This window comes from Erythrolamprus reginae, chromosome 1, assembly GCF_031021105.1.
Source record: "Erythrolamprus reginae isolate rEryReg1 chromosome 1, rEryReg1.hap1, whole genome shotgun sequence".
In the NCBI taxonomy this organism is placed as follows: domain Eukaryota; kingdom Metazoa; phylum Chordata; class Lepidosauria; order Squamata; family Dipsadidae; genus Erythrolamprus; species Erythrolamprus reginae.
The window spans coordinates 298,701,964-298,724,088 of record NC_091950.1 but is presented as its reverse complement, the minus strand read 5'-3'; the positions used below and the strand labels follow the sequence as shown (position 1 = coordinate 298,724,088).

At 40.8% G+C, this 22,125-nt stretch overlaps 1 protein-coding gene across 1 annotated transcript; it reads left to right on the top strand.

The window, feature by feature from the left end:
- The first annotated feature begins 1,227 nt into the window (after positions 1 to 1,227).
- On the top strand, positions 1,228 to 21,618 carry CD164 (CD164 molecule). The gene is made up of 6 exons (XM_070733328.1): positions 1,228 to 1,727; positions 9,353 to 9,436; positions 13,238 to 13,315; positions 16,718 to 16,774; positions 18,057 to 18,179; positions 18,848 to 21,618. Exons 1-6 carry the CDS (start codon positions 1,622 to 1,624, stop codon positions 19,006 to 19,008), a joined length of 609 nt encoding a protein of 202 aa, XP_070589429.1. The 5' UTR covers positions 1,228 to 1,621; the 3' UTR covers positions 19,009 to 21,618.
- Positions 21,619 to 22,125: the final 507 nt, after the last annotated feature.

Below are 22,125 nucleotides of genomic sequence, written 5' to 3'. Positions count from 1 at the left end.
TAGTAACCCAGTTGTTAAGTGAATCTGTCTTCCCCTTTGATTTTGCTCACCAAAATGTTGCAAAAGGTGATCACATGCCCTTGGACACAGCAATGGTCATAAGTACGAACCAGTTGTCAAGCATTTGAATTTTAATCACATGATCGAAGATTGCAATTCTGAAAAATGGCCATAAGTCACTTTCTCCAGCACCGTTGTAACTTTGGTCACTAACTCAACTGTTGTAAGCCAAGGACTGCCTGTACTATTTCATTTTGTGCAGTTTAATACTGAATTTTCGGAAGAGTGAGAAACAAAATATAATGTATTAGACGTCAAAGGACCAAAGATGCCCGAGTGACTTGTGGGGGATTATATTAATTTTGGCTGACAATTTATCTTCCAAGTCAGATCCTTGGGAAGTGTTTTAATAGGAAAGGAGGGAGGGAAGTGTTTTTAATAGAAAAGTGAACACAAGAACAGTGAAAGAAAGTGAACACAAGAACAAGGGGGCACAATCTGAAGTTAGTTGGGGGAAAGATCAGAAGTAACGTGAGAAAATATTATTTTACTGATAGTAGTAGATGCTTGGAACAAACTTCCAGCAGACGTGGTTGGTAAATCCACAGTAACTAAATTTAAACATACCTGGGACAAACATACTGTATATCCATCCTAAGATAAAATACAGGAAATAGTATAAGGGCAGACTAGATCAGTGTTTCCCAACCTTGGAAACTTGAAGATATTTGGACTTCAACTCTCAGAATTCCCCAGCCAGCTAATGCTGGCTGGGGAATTCTGGGAGTTGAAGTCCAAATATCTTCAAGTTGCCAAGGTTGGGAAACACTGGACTAGATGGACCATGAGGTCTTTTTTGCCATCAATCTTCTGTTTCTGTTTTTATCTCTATGTAGGTTGGGCTACATATCTAAAAAGGGTTTTTTCTTTTAAAAAATACTTTTGATTTTACGGTTTTCAAGAAAAGTCTTTTATTTCTTTCATTTGTCAAACACGTATAGAATAGTAATAGTTTGTATAAACATAACGTAAGTAAAAAGTAATGATAAAAGAGGACAGTAGGACAGCAGGGATGGTAGGCACAGAGGTGCGCTTATGCACGCTATGGAAGACCCTGGTACCCATCCGGTCCCAAAGATCCACACGGCACTTGCGTTAACGTTTTACCAATTTTGCGGCGGGGGCAGACCATCGCGTGACGTCACTTCCCTCGCCAATTGCGTCGGCAGATCTCCGAGAGAAAGGACTCCAAGAACCCGGGTCTAGAGCGGCGGCGGCGCCTCCCGTCCCCCCATTTCCAAGCGTCGGTCACGTGATTAAGAACGGGCCGATCCCGATGCGGGAGGGGCCGCGCCGACGCAGTAAAACGAGGCGTGGCGCTGGGGAGGCGGGGAATGGTCGAAAAAAATATATTCCACGCTAAAAAGGTGTAAGCGAGGCTCCGCCCTCGGCCTCCTCGCCCCGTCCTCCGTTCAACGGCCACCTCACGTGATTGCAGCTTACTGTCCGGTGAGGGAAACCGTCCTGTGCGCGCGTGTCGAGCGTTATTAAACCGCCACTTGGAACGGACGAAGCTCCTCAGGGAGGGGAGGAGTGACAGTTTTCTCCACCGGTCGCCGACATGAGCCGTTACAGCCGTTGCTTCTGGGATACCTTGGCTTGTTCGCTGCTCCTGACGGTTTTCGCTTCTTGCCTTATTCCGCAGAGCAGAGCAGCTGCCGGAGAAAGTAAGAAAGAGGGAGCGGACGGGGTGGAGGCGCGCTGGAAACGCCCGGGTTGGCTTGACTCGAAGCGGCCCATCGGCTTAAGCGAGACGAGGAGGGTCGGGGCTGCCGCGGGTCCCGAGGGGGGAAAGGGGGGTTGACCCCGAGGCGTGAGGAAAAAGAAAAAAGGAGACGGGGGCGCTGCGGTTCTTCTTCCTTCGGCCGCGGTTTCGAGTAGGGGGGGACCCGTCCTGCCAGGGAAGGGGAGAGGTGGGAGAAACGATTTGGCCTGAGGGAGATCGCGGGAGAAACGCTCAAGATTGTTTTTTGCCGGCAGGCCTGGGGCCGTTGACCAATATAGTGTATCATCATCATCATTATTATTTATTAGATTTGTATGCCGCCCCTCTCCGAAGACTCGGGGCGGCTCACAGCAGTGATAAAAACAATATACAGTAACAAATGTAATATTAAAGTTTAAAATAACAATTTTACATTAAAAAGCCTAAAAAAAACCCTAGTATATCAAAAAGCATACACACAAAACATATCATATCTACAGCTACATAGGCAAGGGGGGATGTCTCAGTTCCCCCTCAGTTCCGTCCATGAAGGTATGACTTCATTTCATTTTCGAAGGGATTTTTAACTTCTTTTTTTTTTGTAGCCCTGAGCCAGTAAGGAGTTGTGCGGCTTATAAAATATGAGAAATAAATATATTTGAGAAGATAACTTTTCTGTTGTTGTTGTTGTTGTTGTTTTATTGCAAGAGCACCGGCCCACATTAAAAATAAAAAAACCTGTTGCCTGCTCCCAAGAGAAAAGTGTAGAACTTACCCAAAGACATACACAACACACACAATACAAGGCTATATACATGCATAAATATATACCTGCAGCATACACACGTGTCCACGCCCACATACAAGCGTATTAATTACTGTTCCAGAGGGCAAGAGCCGCCCAGAGTCCTCTGGGAGTAGGGCGGCATATAAGCCTAGATAGATAGAGAGGGAGAGAGAGATAGGTATAGAAAGATAGATAGATTGATTGATTGATTTATGTGTGGTTATGATTGGGTAGTGTTGACTGTTTTTAATGATAGTGGGTTTTTAACTATAGTTTTAATTATTGGATTTGTACCTTGTTGTTGTGAGCCGCCCCGAGTCTTTGGAGAGGGGCGGCATACAAATCTAATAAATTATTATTAATTAATTATTAGAGGTAGATAGATAGAAATAAAATAAAATAAAGTACAAACAACAACGGATAGGAGCTAATCAACCAGAGAAGCAACCTGGAATTAAGGAGAAACTTCCTAATAGTGAGGACAATTGACCAGTGGAACTGCTTGCCACCGAAAGTTGTGTCTTTCCTCACTGGAAGTTTTTTAAGAAGAGACTGGACCGCCACTTTTATCTGAAATGAGTCTCCAGCTTGAAGGGGGTGGGTGGGCTAGAAGACCTTCGAGGTCCCTTCCAGCTCTATTCGGAGGGATCCCAGAAGGGGTGGGGAGTCCTTCGCTGTGATCCCACCCGCAACACGGTTGGCAAGCCTTCTTACAGTTGGATTGCCCAGAGACAGAGGCCAAAAAGCCTTTCCTTTTGGTCTGCGCACAAAAGCAACTGCGGTGTGTGTGTGTGAAACTTTGAAAGAGCGGAGGCGTTTTTTAAAAAAACCGACAGTCACGGTCCCTGCTTTCATTTGCTGGAGAAGAAGCCACGCGGCTGTTTTTCGGTTTGTGTGTGTGGGGGTGTATTTAAATGCACGGTGGAGAGAGAAGTGGAAGAAATGTATTTTGAACCCTGCGAGATGGAGGCAGGTCATCATTTGGGGACCCTTTGGAGTTTCTTCTGCTAGTTAACTTTAGCAAGGGGGACAAATTAGAGTTTGTTTGTTTGTTTGTTTGTTTGTATTTATATGCCACCCTTCTCCCAGAGGACTCTGGGCAGCTCGCAGCCAAATACACATAAAACAATATAAAAACCCCTAAAAACAGTACAAAACAATTTAAAACCCACAATTAACAATTAAAACAGCTTTTTTTAAAAAAACCATGCATGTCTTTCCTGGTCCTGCCATCTGATTAACCCCAAGCCTTCTGGAATAACCACCTTGAATTGCAACACCTTGAGTTGCAGAATTAACTTATGTTATGAAGGCCTATATTAATATCGGCTCTTCCTAGCTAAAGAAAAACAGGTTTTGCCCTTAGCTTTAAACTGATTTATGTATTTGTTCTTCGATGGTAGCCGGGTACATTATTAAGTAGATTTGACGGTGAGACTCAATCTAGAGGAGGAAAAAACTAGAATTTTTAGTTGAGACTTTCTGTCTATGAGAAGAAGAAGAAGAAAAAGAAGAAGAAAGGAGGGGGGGGGAACAAATGATTTTGCACTAGAAAACTAGGTCCAGAATTACTCTGAAATACCTTTTTTTGATCAGGTGTTAGGTTGTGTACCTAATATTGTTAACTGATAAACTTATTTTATTGAGTTGGCAACTGGAGAGGCAAGGCAAGATGAAAAATTAAAAATAATCCATACAATTAAAAAGAGTAAATTAGTGAAGAAAACAAAACTCAAAGGGTGTACCGGAAGGACCACTAGGGATTTTTGCTGATAGTTTTCTGTGTTTCTAAAATAGATTGTACCAGATTGTACCAGATTTTCTGACTTGTAGAGCAAAGAGGAAGACTCATAAATGTTGAACTAAAGTTTTGGCAATGAAATGATATAGCAATAAAAGCCTTCAGAATGCCAATCCGGTATTAGTATTGTGTTTTGTAAAGATTCTTATTCTTTGTCTATATTTGTAACAGTGAATTGTATTATAAAAACATGACATGACTTTTTAAGCCTAAGCAAGGCATTTGTTAAGTGAGTTTTTGACTTTTTTGCCAGTTATTAAATGAATCACTGCACTTAAGTAAATCATGTGATTGTTAAGTGAATCTGGCTTCCTCCATTGACTTTGCTCATTGGAAGCTTAGGGAGAAAGTTGAAAATCGTGATCACATCACACACACACACCACGAGTATTACAACTCTCATAAATGCATGCCAGTTGTTAAATACCCAAATTTTGACCAGGTAACCATGAGGCTGTGTGATGAACAATTATAAGTCACTTTTTCAGTGCCACCATACTCTGAATGGTCACTAAACCAATTGTTGTAAATCAAGGACTACCTGTATTTCAAAATTAAGGAAAATCATCGCTTTATCTAGTGCTGAAATGTCCTTGTGGACAACAGTCAGGTTTCTCTGAGCAGGGCATTCCGGGTTGCCAAAGAAAAGGCTTTCTTCCTTGTAAAGATCCACATCACTTTCTTTGTGGTGGGACTTGAGCCTTGTTAGAAAATACCGAGGTCTGGGTAGATACATATGAAAGAAAGTGCTCCTTGGGCAACCTTCTCCTGAGCTTTTGAGGACTTTAAAGGTAAAAGCTATCACTTTGAATAGGGTTTGGAAATGTAGCAGTAACCAATATAGATGGTGAAATACTGTACTGGAATAATCTGTCAGCCAGTCCCAGTGAACAGTCTATCTGTTCTATTTTAAACAGCTGAAATTGCCAGAATGTTTTTGAAGGGAGTCCCATGTAGAAATACTTTGCAATAATCCAACCAGCAAGTTACCAGAATATGAATACTATTGTTAGACTCTGTCTCAGTAAGCTCATAATTGGAAAATCACCTGAAACTGATAAAAAGCAATCTGTGCTACCGCCAAGTATTAGTTTATTGGCCCCTATCCACCAGACTTGGGAAAATTGACATACCCCTAGCTGTTCCATTTTATGTATGGTTTGTCTGGACTGTATGATTGTTTTTTAAAAGGTTTTTTAAAATTGTTTTTTAATATTGGATTTGTATCTCATGTATTATTTGCTGTGAGCCGCTCCTAGTCCTTGGAGAGGGGCGGCATACAAATCTAATAAATTATTATTATTAATTATTATCCTGTCCCTTACTCTGCCCAAGAACTGGTTCAGAATGTCAATTGTCTTGTCCATTAGTTAAGAAGGAGAAGTAGAGCTAGGTGAAAACTCTATGCTGAGAGCACCTCCACCCACGTCTTTGGATGACTGTTCAGCATTTTTATTTACATATGTTAAAAATTAGCATGGGAAAATAATACGAAACCCCAGGGACTCTGTAGCTCAGTTGCCATGTACAAGAATAGTTGAGAAACAGTAATTCTCCCTTATGCAAAAGGGTTGTCAAATACAAGTGAAACCACTTGTATAGTACACTTCCCCCATAGCCCAGATTAGACTGTCTGTTCAAGAAAACACGATAATCAATGGTATGAATGCTACTAAAAAGTCCTAGAGGATCAATAGAGTGAAATAGAGAACAAAGAAGGATGGAACCATTCCCTTTCTCACTGAGGCATTGATGGCTTTAACTGACCTCTCTCATTAATTTAATAAGCCAGTACAGGAAGTCCTCAATTTACAAGCACAGTTGAGGCCAAAATGTTTGTGGCTAAGTGAGATATTTGTTAAGTGAAGTTTGCCCATTTTATTACCTTTCTTGCCACAGTTAAGTGAATCACTGCAATTATTAAATTAGTAACTAGTTAAGTGAATCTGGTTTTCCTGTTTCCTTGTCAGAAGAATGCAAAAGGTGATTGCATGAACCCAGGATACTACAATGGTCATAAAAGTGGGTCAGTTCTCAAGCATCTGAATTTTGATCACGTGATCATGGGGAGGCTGCAATGGTTGCAAGTGTGAAAAATGTTTGTGTCACTTTTTCAGTGCCATTGTAACTTTGAACGGTCACTAAATTAACTTTAAGTCAAGAACTACCTGTAATTGTAAAAGCTGAATACACGATTGACAGAACAAACATATACCATGCTCGCCTTGAGCATCACTACTGAAACTCATCCAAAATGGGACGGGATGGTATTTTGGATGCTTCCACATCTGGATTTGCATCAGTGCAGAGATTTACCTTCAAGGTTTCTTGGGTATTTCTCATGTGTTACTGAGAGTTTGGTTCTTTCTTTGAGACAGATTGCAATATGCCCCTTGCTATTTAAAAAAGCTTCACTGGGTGACATTTGGAAGACCTCCTTACTTTTTAATGAGACCTAAATTATATCAAACTTTATTTGGTTTTTCTTCATGTAAATTCTAGCAGACATCCTACTGATGTCATAGTTCTCAATTCAGATACATGCCAAGCTATTGCTCAGGCTCTGCTGGCAAGAAGAATGTGTTTTAAGAATGATTGCATTGACCACTCAGGACAGGTCTACATCCTCAGAGCAATCAGGGCTTTGACAGAACATTTTGGAATCTAGAAAAATCCATTTTGTTACTGAGTGGATCATTGAAATGGATACCTTCTCATTAAGATGGGGAAAGTGCTACCTGTGCCATAAATATAAACATGAAATTTCATTGTGATGGTTAGGGATGTTCTTGTGAAATTTGAAAGAATTGAGTTGAAATTTAAATTGGTGTTATTAGTGTATAGAATTTAGTAATTCTGGTAAGAATTTAGTAAGTCCTGGTGGTGTAGTGGTTAGAATACAGTATTGCAGGCTGATTCTGCCTACTGCCCATAGGATTGATCCTAAGTGGTTCAAGGTTGATTGATCCTTCCATCCTTCTGAGGTGGATAAAATGAGGACCCAAATTGTTGGGTGCAATATCCCAACTCTGCAAACTGCTTAGAAAAGGCTGAAAAGGAATATTTATTTATTTATTTATTTATTTTTTCTTAGATTCAGGGCGGCTTACAACATGTTAGCAATAGCACTTTTTAACAGAGCCAGCATATTGCCCCCATAATCCAGGTCCTCATTTTACCCACCTCAGAAGGATGGAAGGCTGAGTCAACCTTGAGCCGGTGATGAGATTTGAACCGCTGACCTACAGATATACAGTCAGCTTCAGTGGTCCGCAGTACAGCACTCTGACCTGCTGCGCCACCCCAGCTCTTTTTATGAATATGAAGCGGTATATAAGTCTTAAGTGTATTGCTGTGGTTTTTTTATGATGATGATGATGATGATGAAAATCCAGATCTTTTTATAAATATGAAGCGGTATATAAGTGTTATTGCTGAGTGTTTTTTCTCTCTCTGGAGCAGTGGTTCGCAACCTTTTTTAAGCCATGCCCTACCCAAGCATCTCTAAAATCCTGATGCCCCCCTCCCCCATGACATATTCAAAGAGTGAAATATTACACATGCAGAGGAAGCCTAAAAGGCCATTAATTTGGTTTAACAAGGTTCCAATTGCTCCCATTAAAAATAAAATTGCCCACCTGTGGGGCGTGGGTCCCACGTTGGGAACCACTGCTCTAGAGCAGAGGTCCCCAACCGCCGGTCTGCGGACCGGGACCGGGCCGTTGGGGTTTTCCAGCCGTTCCGCGGCGCCGCTGCCCTCCTGGCAGAGGACATTATGCAGGACAGGGTGGGGCGTCGGGCAGGGCGGGGAGAATCAGGAGGCTCCTTTGGCGGCTGGGGGCTGCCTGGCTTTGTGATTTTGGCTGGGGGGGAGTTAGGAAGGTCCTACTTCTCCCCCCCCAGCCAAAAACTCAAAGCCTATCTGCTGGATACGGGCGATGAGCGGGACGAGCGGCGCCGAAGCTGGTGGCCGTGGCAGCTGCTACAAGAGGCTTCCGCGCCGCTCTGTCCCACTCATCGCCCGTATCCAGCAGATAGGCTTTGAGTTTTTGGCTGGGGGGGGGACTTAGGAAGGTCCTACTTCTCCCCCCCAGCCAAAAACTCAAAGCCTATCTGCTGGATACGGGCGATGAGCGGGACGAGCGGCGCCGAAGCCGGTGGCCGTGGCAGCTGCTGCAAGAGGCTTCCGCGCCGCTCTGTCCCACTCATCGCCCGTATCCAGCAGATAGGCTTTGAGTTTTTGGCTGGGGGGGGACTTAGGAAGGTCCTACTTCTCCCCCCCCCAGCCAAAAACTCAAAGCCTATCTGCTGGATACGGGCGATGAGCGGGACGAGCGGCGCCGAAGCCGGTGGCTGTGGCAGCTGCTGCAAGAGGCTTCCGGGCTGCTCTGTCCCGCTCATCGCCCGTATCCAGCAGATAGGCTTTGAGTTTTTGGCTGGGGGGGGAGAGAAGTAGGACCTTCCTAACTCCCCCCCCAGCCAAAATCACAAAGCCAGGCAGCCCCCAGCCGCCAAAGGAGCCTCCTGATTCTCCCCGCCCTGTGGAGAAGTGTGGAGGGCTGCGTCACTAAGCTCCACCCCTCCATAACCCCACCCCCATTTGACCAAAGCCCCCCCCCCACCGGGCCGTGGAAAACTGATCCAGCTTAAAGCCGGTCCCTGGTGCAAAAAAGGTTGGGGACCTCTGCTCTAGAGTGAAAGGGAAGAGCTTTAAGACACATAAATTTTGCATGCAAATAATACTGCAATAGGTTAACCTAATACTTGTTGAGCCAAGAATAGCTAACAAAATAGTTGTTGAAGAACCAAATTCTAAATATAAATAATTCATAGTGCCCAATGCTTTGTCTATTCCTTTCTCCCCTTTGCTCTTAAATTTCCATTTAAAAATGAAGACTCTTAAAATTATTTCTTATTTTTTTATTATAATTATTTTACCTTTCTATTTTGTATCTATTGTTAACTGGCTTATCTTTTTACTATTTATTTTCTGTTCTAGTTGGTTGTGAAACTTATACGAATTGTAATTCCTGCATTGCTATAGAAACATCTCAACTTAATTGCACCTGGCGTATATGCACTGGTAAGTTGAATTATGTTGATTACATTGAAATACTTTTGATTTACTAGGTTTGTTTTTCTGACTTTGTAAGTTTTTGCACATATTGTAAGATTAAACATTGTAAAGTTTGGTTCTTCACAACCAAAACATATATAAAAATCTATCATTGCTACGTATATGCAGCTTCAGAGATTCATATAATTTGATAAGAGAACACAATCGTATATATTTTGCCCTTCAGGTTGTATGTTGGTTTTACGCTTGCATATGGAGATACAGTGATACCTTGTCTTACGAACTTAATTGGTTCTGGGACGAGGTTCATAAGGTGAAAAGTTTGTAAGACGAAACAATGTTTCCCATAGGAATCAATGGAAAAGCAATGAATGCGTGCAAGCCCAAAACTCACCCCTTTTGCCAGCCAAAGCGCCTGTTTTTGTGCTGCTCGGATTCCCCTGAGGCTTCCCTCCATGGGAAATCCCACCTCCGGACTTCTGTGTTTTTGCGATGCTGCAATTTCACTGAGGCTCCCCTCGCTGGGAAACCCCACTTCCAGACTTCCGTGTTTGTGCGATGCTGCAATTTCACTGAGGCTCCCCTCGCTGGAAACCCCACCTTCGGACTTCCATTGCCAGCGAAGCACCTGTTTTTGCGCTGCTGGGATTCCCCTGCAGCATCGCAAAAACACAGAAGTCCGGAGGTGGAGTTTCCCATGGAGGGGAGTCTCAGGGGAATCCCAGCAGTGTAAAAACGGGCGCTTCGCTGGCAACGGAAGTCCGGAGGTGGGATTTCCCAGCAAGGGGAGCTTTCGGCTGGCAACAGAAGTCCAGAGGCGGGGCATCGCAGCGGTGGCGGCTTAGGTTCATAAGGTGAAAATAGTTCAGAAGAAGAGGCAAAAAAATCTTAAACCCCAGGTTCGTATCTCAAAAAGTTCGTATGACGATGGGTTCGTAAGACAAGGTATACAATATCTCTCACTACTTCCATTTCCTCCCGCCTACTTGCTAGGAATTGAGAGGTCTGGATGCCACGATCTTAGTTTTTTTGATGTTGAGTTTCAAGCCAACTTTTGCACTCTCCTCCTTCACCTGCATCAAGAGGCTCTTTAGTTCCTCTTCACTTTCTGCCATTAGAGTGGTATCATCTGCATATCTGAGGTTGTTGATATTTCTCCCAGCAATCTTAATTCCAACTTTTGATTCATCTAACCCTGCCTTTCTCACGATGTGTTCTGCATGTAAGTTAAATAGGCAGGACGAAAATATATGGCCTTGCCAGACTCCTTTCCCAATTTTGAACCAATCAATGGTTCCAGTTTTCATTGTTGCTTCTTGATCCGCATATAGGTTTCTCAAGAGGAAATTGTAGAAATGTAGAAATCAAAGACACAGACACATGGTTTCTTAGAATGCTTTGTCCATGTTGGAAATATCTCTCTTGGCTGAGCAGAGCTGTCTCATGTTGAGAACCAAACCCTCTCTCTCTGGGATCATGCTGTGTGTCATGCTTCTTTGGACTTGCAAGTTTATTTTTATAATCAGTTTCTTGTGTGTACAAATATAAAACATTAATTCTTAACTTAATCTAGTTACAATGTAAATAGTTAATATGTGACATATAGCATACAGACAAATCCAGTCAGGGTACAAATATAGCTAAATAAAAAGGAGAGCATCTTAATTAGTTTTTGCTCTAGACAACCAGAAGGATGTCCTTAAACTTAATCAAGAGGGGTGAATTGTTTCTGTCCAGCACGTAGCTTTTTTAATCCAATCATGGTTCCTTTGACCTTTGTTATTAGCCAAACAAACATGTAACATTTTCCTTAGATATACATAGGGTATACTTTTTATACGTTAAATAATACAGAATAATGAAATGTTTTATAGCGAGATTGGTTTTCCGTATCATTGCAATAACTGGTAATTACCCACAACAAATAAGAAGGTCTGATACTCCCATCTCTGTAAAAACTGGCCATAGTTTGTTGTGATGCACACAATCAAAGGTTTTAGCATAATCAATGACAGCTAGTGTAGTGTTGCCTTAATCTACCATCTAGGAGATATGTGCACCGTATTGACACAAAACTACCGTGTTTCCCCGATAGTAAGGCAGTGTCTTACTATCTTTTTACCCCCAAAAGCCCCACTGTGTCTTACTTTGGGGGTATGTGTTATATTGTCCCGGGCACCGGGGCCGGCTCGTCTTCGGGCTTCGGCCCGGGCGAGGCCTCTTCTCCTCCGGGCGGGCGGCGTTGCGCGGCAGGCGCGGCTGCCCTTCGGGCCCGGCCTCCATCCCTCCTGCGGCGGGGCCGGTCCGCGATGTGCGTCCTGGGGGCGCCCGGCTGGCCGGCTCCGGAGGCTGCGGCTCCTCCCGCTGCTGCCCAACGCCGAGGATGCCCCTCGCCCAGCCCGGCTACGGCAGCAGGTAGGCAGGCAGCCCCAGGCGCGGCGGGGAGACCAAAGGCGGCTTCGGCCCGGGCGACGCCTCTTCTCCTCTGGGCGGGTGGCGTTAGGCGGTGTTGCACGGCTGCCCGTCGGGCCCGGCCTCCATCCCTCCTGCGCCGCGGCGGGGCCGGTCTGCGATGCGCGTCCTGGGGGCGCCCGGCTGGCCGGCTCCGGAGGCTGCGGCTCCTCCCACTGCTGCCCAACACTGAGGATGCCCCGCGCCCAGCCCGGCTACGGCAGCAGGCAGGCAGGCAGCCCCAGGCACGGCGGGGAGAGCAAAGGCGGCGGCGGGAGTAGCGGACGCCTCCCTTGCTTTTAGTACCGTGTTTCCCCGAAAGTAAGACATATGTCTTACTTTCGGGGTATGGCTTATATTAGCCAACCCCCCTGAAACCCCCCATATGTCTTACAATCGGGGGGGTCTTACTATCGGGGAAACACGGTATATGGTTGCTAAAATGACAAAATAGACAAGGTATTTATAAACCTAATAAAAACATAGAAAGAGATTGCATTGAAAAGGAAAAAGCAAGAAATCATCAGAATAATGAAAAGTTGGAACAATTTGCAGGGAAAATTACTGATGAGGAAACATTGGAATTGTTATAGTTTCAGATCATAATCTGGCAATGTTTAAGAATTGTCCCCTTCTCTCCTTGTGCCTTCTATTATTTCTACAACATAGAACCTAATAAAATTACAGGTTAAAAAAGTTAAAAGGTGAGTAGGGTTTCTATTTTACAGTTTTTGACTGTAGATTTCTACATGCTTTACAGGACTAATGCAATTATATTGAAACAAAATATTGTTAATTTGTAAACCAGATTAAATCTTTTTAGAAGGACCTTTTTAATAATTCAGTAAAGCTGAGCATGAATGTCAGTTCCATAGCTGCTGTCTTTTAAACGTAACCTATACGAAACTAATATTAGTAAAGAAGAAATCAAAATGTCACAAATAATAGCTGAATAGATAACATTGTGTATAGTGAAACTTTTTATTAACAGTCCCTTTTTTAATGGATTTCAGATTCAGTGGATAAAATACTTGCCTCTCTGCCCGCTCCCCAAATTGGACACAATCCATTGAATCTGAAAAATCTAAGGCAATTAAATTTATGTTAATTTTATTTCATTTGAACTAATTTACAGTATGTAAATACAACATAATACAAATAAGGTATAAATTATACTTGATTTTACAAACTGCTGCAAATGTAATTTGCAGTTTAACAGATGGAGTAACAGACTCTCCCTAAATATTTTATTAAATCAGAACTACATTGGGTTTTATAGAACAATGTTTGTAATAAGAATTGTAGCCAAATTTTAAAGTTTCATTCATTAAAATCTGGGTTTTTTTTCTCTTGGAGGAATTCCGTCTGGGTGCACAAATTATACAAGTACACATCCTAATTGTACTTTTGTTTCTAAAAATGGAACATGTACAGGTGAGTATTTTTTATTTATTATATTAGATTTGTATGCCGCCCCTCTCCGTAGACTTTATGCATATATGATGATAAAGGCAATTATTATTTAAGAGCCAAGGAACCTGAAAGCAAAGCTGCCTGAAAACTTTATTCAGTATAATAAACAGGACAAACATATTGATTATTTTTGGTCAGGACCTAATCTTTTACTGCACTGCATCTGCCAAATGACAAATGAAAATATTCTTGTTTCTTTATATTCTTCATTTGCTGAGAAATCTTGCATTTTACTATTTCTGTGTTTCTTTATCTCCATCCTTTTTCCTTATTGTTATGGAATACAAACTTCTGTTGAGAACTCTGTTTTAAAGAAGGATGAAATCTGCAGTGTTTTTAAAATATGATTGCAGTTTAGGTCTTTCTAATGAGACCTTACAATTGTAGCAGGCTGATAACCTCTTATAGGTTTGTTTCTAAAGTCTGAACATTAGTGAGATTTTTTCAATGGTTCACAAGGTGGGAGATCCTGTACAGGTGGTCCTCGAATTAGGACCACAATTGAACCCCAAATTTCCATTGTTAAGTGAGACATTTCTTAAATGAGCTTTGCTCCATTTTACAATCTTTCTTGCCTCAGTTGTTAATGAATCAATGCAGTTGTTAAGTTAATGACACAGTTATTAAGTGAATCTGGCTTCCCCATTGATTTTGCTTGTCCAAGGGTTGCAAAAGATAATCACGCGATCCCAGAACACTGCAACTGTCATAAATTGGAATCAGTTGCCAAGTATCTGAATTTTTTTTTAAAAAAATCTTGATCCTGCAATGGTTATAAGTGTGAAAAATGGAATGCTGTTGTAGCTTTGAACAGTCACTAAACAAGCTGTTGTAAATTGAGGACTATCCATTCATTGTACAATAAAAATGCAGTTTGCTCATTCCAAAAGAAGTTTCTGAGGTTTGGATAACAGAACATTGACAAGGAATTCAGAACCCTTCCACTGACAAAGATGTGGTGACTGTCAGCCCATTTCAAATCCCAATAGCCCAGTATCCCTATGTAGAGTTTCTAATTCAATCTCCATCAACTCAGCAGGAGTATGACACAATCACCATGTAGACCAGGGGTATGAAACTGAAGGCCTGAGGTCTGGATCCGGTCCACAGGGTGATTAGATCTGGCCCATGGGGCCGCCCTGAAAACAGCAAAGGACTGTCCCTCTCCCCAAGCTCCGTTTTCACTGGCAGAAGGTTGCAGGGTGCCGCTGCAACTGAAAATGGAGCTCGGGAACCTGTTTTCAATGGCAGAGTGCTCGAGCCTCCACAGGTGCTTCTGATACAAGTGGCATTGAGCTGCTCCCACCCACCCTTGGCATGCCTACCCATGCCTCCTGAGGTCAGTTACAACCCTGATGTGGCCCTCAGTGATGTAGACCAGCGTTTCCCAACCGGTGTGCCGCGGCACACTAGTGTGCCGCGAGACAACGTCAGGTGTGCCGCGGCGAGAGGCGGCGGAGGAGAGTGGGCGGATCGGGCGGGCAATGGGGCAGGGCGGAGAAGCCAGGGGCGCGTTTGGCCGGAGGCACCTACTGCCGCACCTCCCTGCCCCTGCCTCCCCACGGTGCCTCCGGCCAAACGCGCCCCTGGCTTCTCCGCCCTGCCCCATTGCCCGCCCGATCCGCCCACTCTCCTCCGCCGCCGCCTCCTGCCTTGGGGCGAGCAATCCGGGAGTCCGGGACTGTGTGGCTTTGCGCCATGAAGAGAAAACGGCCGACTTTTCCCTGCTGCCGTTTTCTCTTCATGGCGCAAAGCCACACAGTCCCGGACTCCCGGATCGCTCGCTTCTCCGGTCAGCAAAGTCATCTGCCCAGGAAAGCGCCACGCTGGCCAGAGAAGCGAGCGATCCGGGAGTCCGGGACTGTGTGGCTTTCGGCCGGACTAACGGGAGGCGGCGCGAGGCCGGGCGCTGTGGACGTCTGGGAGGGCGAGGAGGCTGATGGCTGCTGCGCACTCCACTCTCTCTCCGGCTCTCTCTCGCTCTTTCTTTTTCTCTCTGTTGCTGGCGAGGTGAACGAGAGAGAAAGAGAGAGAAAAAGGAGGGGAGAGAGAATGAGAGAAAGAAAGCAAGAGAAAGAGAGGGAAAGAAAGCAAGAGAGAGAGAGAGAAAGAAAGGGGGGAAGGAGGGAGAGGGAAAGACATAGAGGGAGGGAAGGAGGGAGAGAGAAAGAGAGCAAAAAAGAGAGAAAGAAAGAAAGAGGGATGGAGAGAAAGAAGGGAAGGAAGGAAGAGAAAGAAAGAGGGAGGGAGAAATAGAGTGAAATGGAGGAAAAGATATTTTTTTTGTCCAAACTTTTCTTTAGCCCCCCCCCCGCCTCCCCCCTTCAGTGTTCCGCAGAATTTTGAAAACATGAATAATGTGCCGCGGCTCAAAAAAGGTTGGGAAACACTGTTGTAGACTAGGGCGTCTCAAATTCAATTTACCCGGGGGCCGCTGGAGGTCTGATCTGGGTGAGGCTGGGCTGCATCAGGTTTTCCACAAGAAAAGCTCTTACAAAAACATTCCAATGTTATCAAATGTCTTTATTTTTTCATCTTTTGTGTTAAAAAATAAAAATAAATTAACAAATTCATAAGAAAAAAATAAATAAAATGATAATAATAATAATAATAATAATAATAATAATAATAATAATAATAATACAGCAGATATAGAAGACTGAAGAAACCACATTCAGCTCCGCACACAACACTGAAAAGTGCCATTATAAAACTCGGGCCGCACTAACATTAAACTTTGATGTTGAGATGGGGCCACAAACTATTGTCCCAAAGGTCACAGTTGGCCCCTAATGTAGGCCATCAAAGAGTTAGGATTTCTGATTAGTAAAGATAAAAGTTATTTTAATTAGCATGCTGATAACCCTTTGGTGAAATTCTAAAAATTGAAATAAGTCTGAAAAAAGAACCTTACCAAAAGAAATGAACAGACTATTTAGTAGTTTTGTCAGTTATTCAGACTAGAGACCTGCACCTAATGATATTTCCCAGCCTTGGGGCAGATAATTGCCTGTAAAGTGTCATGTACAAGATTTCAATCCTGTCCCTACAGTGGTTATTTTTCCTCTTCTTGAATCTTAATAGCTTGGCAATCCCAATGAAGGTAAAGAGCTGTATATCCATTACTAGAAGGGATTTGGATGTCTCATTAAATCAGGCTGATGACTACTGATGAGAGGAAATGATTACAGATGTAATTATTAACTTTTCATGATATTTCTTTTAAAAATGCCAGGCCAAGCACCAGGTTACTCAAGTAAAGATTATATGCATGTAAGCCCCCTAGATGAATTTTCAGCCTAGATATCGCTACTATTATTCTTAAAAATCAATTTTATGCTTTATAATTGTTTTGCTTTTTAGATTTTCTTTCCAGTACTGCTACACCTATAAACTCTACCACAGTCGTCACCCCAACAGGTAACAAAAAAGGGGAAAATCTGCATTGATGCATCAGTAATGAATCTGTAGTAAAATAAGTATTTGAAAAGACATGTAAGTTTTTTACTTACATGCTTATGTGATTCATGTGCTCAAGTAATTATGCTCAGTTATATCAGTAATTTGATAAATGTGTAGATCAAGCAAAATCTGCTTTGAGTGTATGCATTAGTATTCAAGTAACAGTATAAGAATTATAAATGTATAGCAATTCATAAATCACTATTTCTTAGCAATTCTTCGAAACAAAAATTTCAGTTTTTATATTTCCATTCTTTTTTCACGAGTACCATATTTTTCACACTATAAGATGAACCTGACCTTAAGTTTAAGCTAAGTTTAGAGGAGGAAAACAAGAAAAAAAAATACAAGGTGGAGCCTGAGAGGACCACACAAAGGTGTCTTCTCATGTGCCAACTCTACCTATTGACTTCTGCCTTGCGGAAAAGAGACAGAAGAGGTGGGGTTCAGTGCTGTAAAATGAACCCACTGCTGCAACCCAACTACTCTTCACCACAGGACCAGCATTGTCCCCCTTTTTGGGTGAATTCCATCTTACGGAGTGAAAAATATTGTAATTTCTTGTATAACTGGTCAAATTTTAGATGTACCTTCATTTACAGTATTATTACTTGGCTGCTTTTAGAAATTCTCCTTGGTTGAAAAGACACAGTGGTAATATTGAATGTAGGCATTTCAACCCAATTAATTTGCATTGCAACAAAGCAATCTAGTTGTGCTGAAATGTATTGTAGTTACAGAAGTAACTCATGAGGTGATATTTGTCTAGGTGATCAAAAAAATGCAAAAAGACACAAGAAAAAGATATATACATATTTTCTTCTTCAAAATCCTCATTGCCTAAATATATAATAATAACTACGCGGACTACATCTTCCTTTTCCTGATTTCTTTCCCCCACTAATCTCAATAACAATACAAGGATCTTGTTTTACATTTTTGTTCTTGGCAGTCTCCAACTGAAAATGAATATTTTTGTGGGTTTCCATTTATGATATTATCCTCTTTTATATTTGATTCTTAAATTGTGTTCAATATCTCAAATCAATATCAATATTCATTGAATATCAATGAACATTAATTTTCATTGATATTTTTTAAATTTTCATAGTCCTTCAAAATATAGGAAAGGAACAGCTAAAATATGTGGTCTTATGTTCAATGATTTGAATCACAAATGGGATTCTGTGTATTCATATTTCAAGGCAAATAAAATGATATAAACTGTTTCTTTATAAAGGTAGTACAGTTAACTCAACTTCGACAGAAAAGCCAACACAAAAACCAACAGAAAAGCCGACACAAAAACCAACTCAAAAACCGACACAAAAACCTACAATCATTGCCACTACTACTAAAACAGGTAAATTTTAATTTAACAGGTATTTATAATGAGCTCTTGTCTTGAGGAAAGTTATTTGTAAGACAGTTCTTATCTTAGGTTAATAAGAAAAAGCGAAAGGCAAGTGAACTATAAATTAAATAAAATAATACATGTCCATTTTTAGACACTGGAAATCAAGTCATATTAGGTAATAATGTTCCCTTCCGGGAAAGTAATGGACCATGTGCAAAACATCTGAATCCTAAAGCATCAGTTGCTTCATAAGCTTTTCTTTGTGAAGCCATAGTTGTGCTTGGCTTTTAATGATTCCAAGAGATATTGTATATCCACATTGCAAAGTGGGGAGGGAATCAGCAATTAATTTCCAGATAATATAACACTTTTCAACCATTCTTTGAGAGTTTGCAAGATCATTAAATCTTATAAGATTTATTATCTGTGGTCTATAGCAGCCTCACAAAGGATGTAAATAATCTGAACAGGTTTAAACAGCAATTGACCTCGCCCGCTTGTAGCATCTAATCTAGAAAAGGACTAATTTGTAACTTTCCTTTGAAAAATGTATTCATATTGTTTCATAGAGACAGAATTGTAAAACTGATTTTTTTTAGATGATAAAAAAATAATAAATAGAAAATATTATTCAGGAGCAAATCATTAATAATTATAACCCTCTTATTCAACAGGAACATCAGCTCTAGTACCAACTGCCAAGCCACATCATAAAGCAAGTTTTGATGCAGCCAGTTTCATTGGTGGTATTGTACTTGTGCTGGGTCTGCAAGCAGTTATCTTCTTTCTGTATAAATTTTGCAAGTCCAAAGAACAAAACTATCACACACTCTAGGAAATGTTGCTATTTAAGTGGACTTAGATTAGCTCAATATTTATGGTTAGCTACACCAAAAGATGCTTATTCTTTATGGAATACAGCAGTTCAAGATATTATTTTTCAAGACTTAAAAAAATAGGTCTGCAATGTGCTTGGAATAAGGTTGTTTGAATCATGTCTTGCTGAACAGAATTATTTGCAATATTGTGCATGAACCCTTACTTACTGTTTTAAATTTTTAGTTGCTGCTACTATAGAATCTATTCTTTTATTTGATATGCCAAATGTAGCTGTTGATAGTTATTGTGTTTAGTGGCAGCAATGTTCTTTGGTAGGGAAAATTACAATTACAGTGAGTTGATTAGGTTTAGATACAATATCCCTATGCATCATTATTTTTTAAAAAGATAACTATTAATTTGACATTAAAATTATTTGTGGAAATTATGATCTTTTTATCTGTTCAGCTTGGAAATTGGAAGATATTTGTAGGACGTTTTTAGGATATTTTTTCTTAACAAATATGAATGCCCGTATTTTTCCATATTATATGATGTTACAAGGATGATTGTTTTCTATTGTAAGTGTAAGCATCTATAGGAAGAATGATGATTAAAAGATACAAGTTTCCCTGTGCATAAGAAAGAAGGACCAGTGCCTTAATTAGCGGATTGCAAATTGAAGTGTTGTGCCACCTTATATTTTGAGGTTCAGTGAAGAATGTAATTTCCCCCCCCCTCCCAGTTTTCTCCATTAGACATATGAACCTCAGCACTAAATGCTAACATTGTTAACTGTTTCATGTGTGTTAATACAATGTATTGGATCTATATTCTTGAGGTATTAGATCCTTTGAGGAAAACAGATTGGGTAAGCTACATGCGATGAATTTATCCAACTGATTTTTGTGGGCTTGTTAAGTGTGGCAAAGTCTGGATTCAATCTGCTGTATCCCGGCTTCGTTTAAAATTTCTAAAGCCATTTGTCTGTAGCCTTCAAATTACCTGCCTTAGAAAATGCTGTGCTTTTCATATGAGAATAATAATTTTAGCAAACAGTTTACGCTCACAACGTTATGAATATTTTAAAGATACTGTAGTCCTGCATGGATCTTGGAATATTTTATTCCCACATAGCAATATCCCACCTGTAGATTTCATAATACAGCAAATTGTGTGATGGAACAATTGTGATAGAAACAAACTTGATTGAACACTTCTTAAACTAAGTTATTTTGATTATTCTCTTAATAGCTTCTTAGTTTTGCAAGTCATTTGATAAATACAATCGAAATAATCAAAACTCAGTTTATAGGGTTAAGTGCTTCTGCTGGATGAACTCCAGTCAAAGAGGAACTGCAGTGGTTGATATTATGCTGGTGACAAAATAGATTCTGTAGATTTATTGTTAAAAATGTTAACATCATTCTAATTTCCTTAATCCTTTCAAATTTGAGTAAAGTTCACTTCAATATTAGCCAGGAAAGTCAATTCATCAAATATATTTAGTAGCGTACTGTAATTTTAAAGACTCGTCCGACAACTGCGCTCCTAAAAGACAGTAGCTCAGGTGAGTAAGACAGTTGAACTGACTACTCCATTCAGATATTTCCAAAATACACAGTGTGTATTTAATGGCCTTGTAGTCATTTTACCCATCTCTCCATGATCTTTATAAATTTAAGTTAAGAAGCTGAAAATTGAAACACAACCCTAATGATATTCTAAAGAATGATGGTTTTAAAATGTACTCTTAATATTAGATAAACATATTCTTCAAAGTAAGACTAAAAATCTATTTACTTTTTGCTTCCAAGTTAATATTTATCTTGTAAATTTAAAGGGAAAAATGTTTCAAAACTGAGTGCAGTAAGCACTTTCAAAATCAAAATGTGAGATGAGTTTGTTACTGAGCCAAGAATACCTGTCTAAGACATTAAAACATGTATTCCTAAATACAGTGAACCCTCTTTTAAGTGCCTTAAATTTTCTTAATGTTGGCCTCATGTCAGGGAAAAAACTAATCAATATGTCTGCCCCTTAGTGTCAGCAATTGCTCTTTTCCAATGATTTTAGAAAATTCAGGTGTTCATGTTACCTTTCAGGAAATCTATATTTTCTATTTAAATGGCATAAAGCTAAATGTTTAGTTACTAGGGCATTTCTAACCATTTCATGCAGTGACAGTAGATTTGATTTTCTAAACCAGCTTCATCTGTGATCTAAACAACAGCGGACAACAGCTTCCCCATTGCTCACATATTTAAATTCTTTACCATTTAGATTTAGATAGATAAAACTTTGTTTTTGGTATAATGCCCTTACTTATGAATTAGTATGAATAGATTTTTATCACTTTGCTGGTTGTTTGAAATTCAGCATATTATTTGTTTTTTAAGCAATTGCCTGTATAGAATAACTGATCACGTGGACCTTAATTCTTTAGATAGTAAATTGTGACTTTCATTCTTTATCTGGATTGTTCTTAGAACTCTCATATGCAAATGTACTGCATAGGGAATGGAATGTTATAGATGTTATGTACTGCATATGTGGTGTTGTCATTGGAAAAAATGCCAATTATTTACAACCGTAATACCAAAATAATAAATCATTTATTAAAATGCTTTTTTGTCCAAGTAAGTTACTTAGAGCTATACTACATAAACGACCTAATAAACGTTACATTGACAGCATGTAACAGTGCTATGTATTTTTATAAGGCGCACGTCACGGGGAAGGCTCGGCTTGTCTTGTCCTCCATTTCATGGATGTTTCTCAACTCTCTGAAGATCGTCCGCTGCTGCCTGACTACAGGAAAGCCACTACCACCGCTGCTGACCGCTGAGAGAAGCCGGTCTCTCTCAACGGTCAGGAGCAGTGGGTTGTTAACAATACAGGGATGGTTTTAAAAGTCCAATACTCGTTAAATACATTAAAAATATATTTCCTCTACTTCGCAGAAATTCGATTTTCGCAGGTGGTCTTAGAATGCATCCCCCGCGAAAAACGAGGGATCGCTGTATACAGATAGTCCTTAGTTTACAATAGTTCATTTAGTGACCTTTCGAAGTTACAACAGCACTGGAAAAAGAGACTTATGACCATTTTTCACAATTATGACCATTGCAGC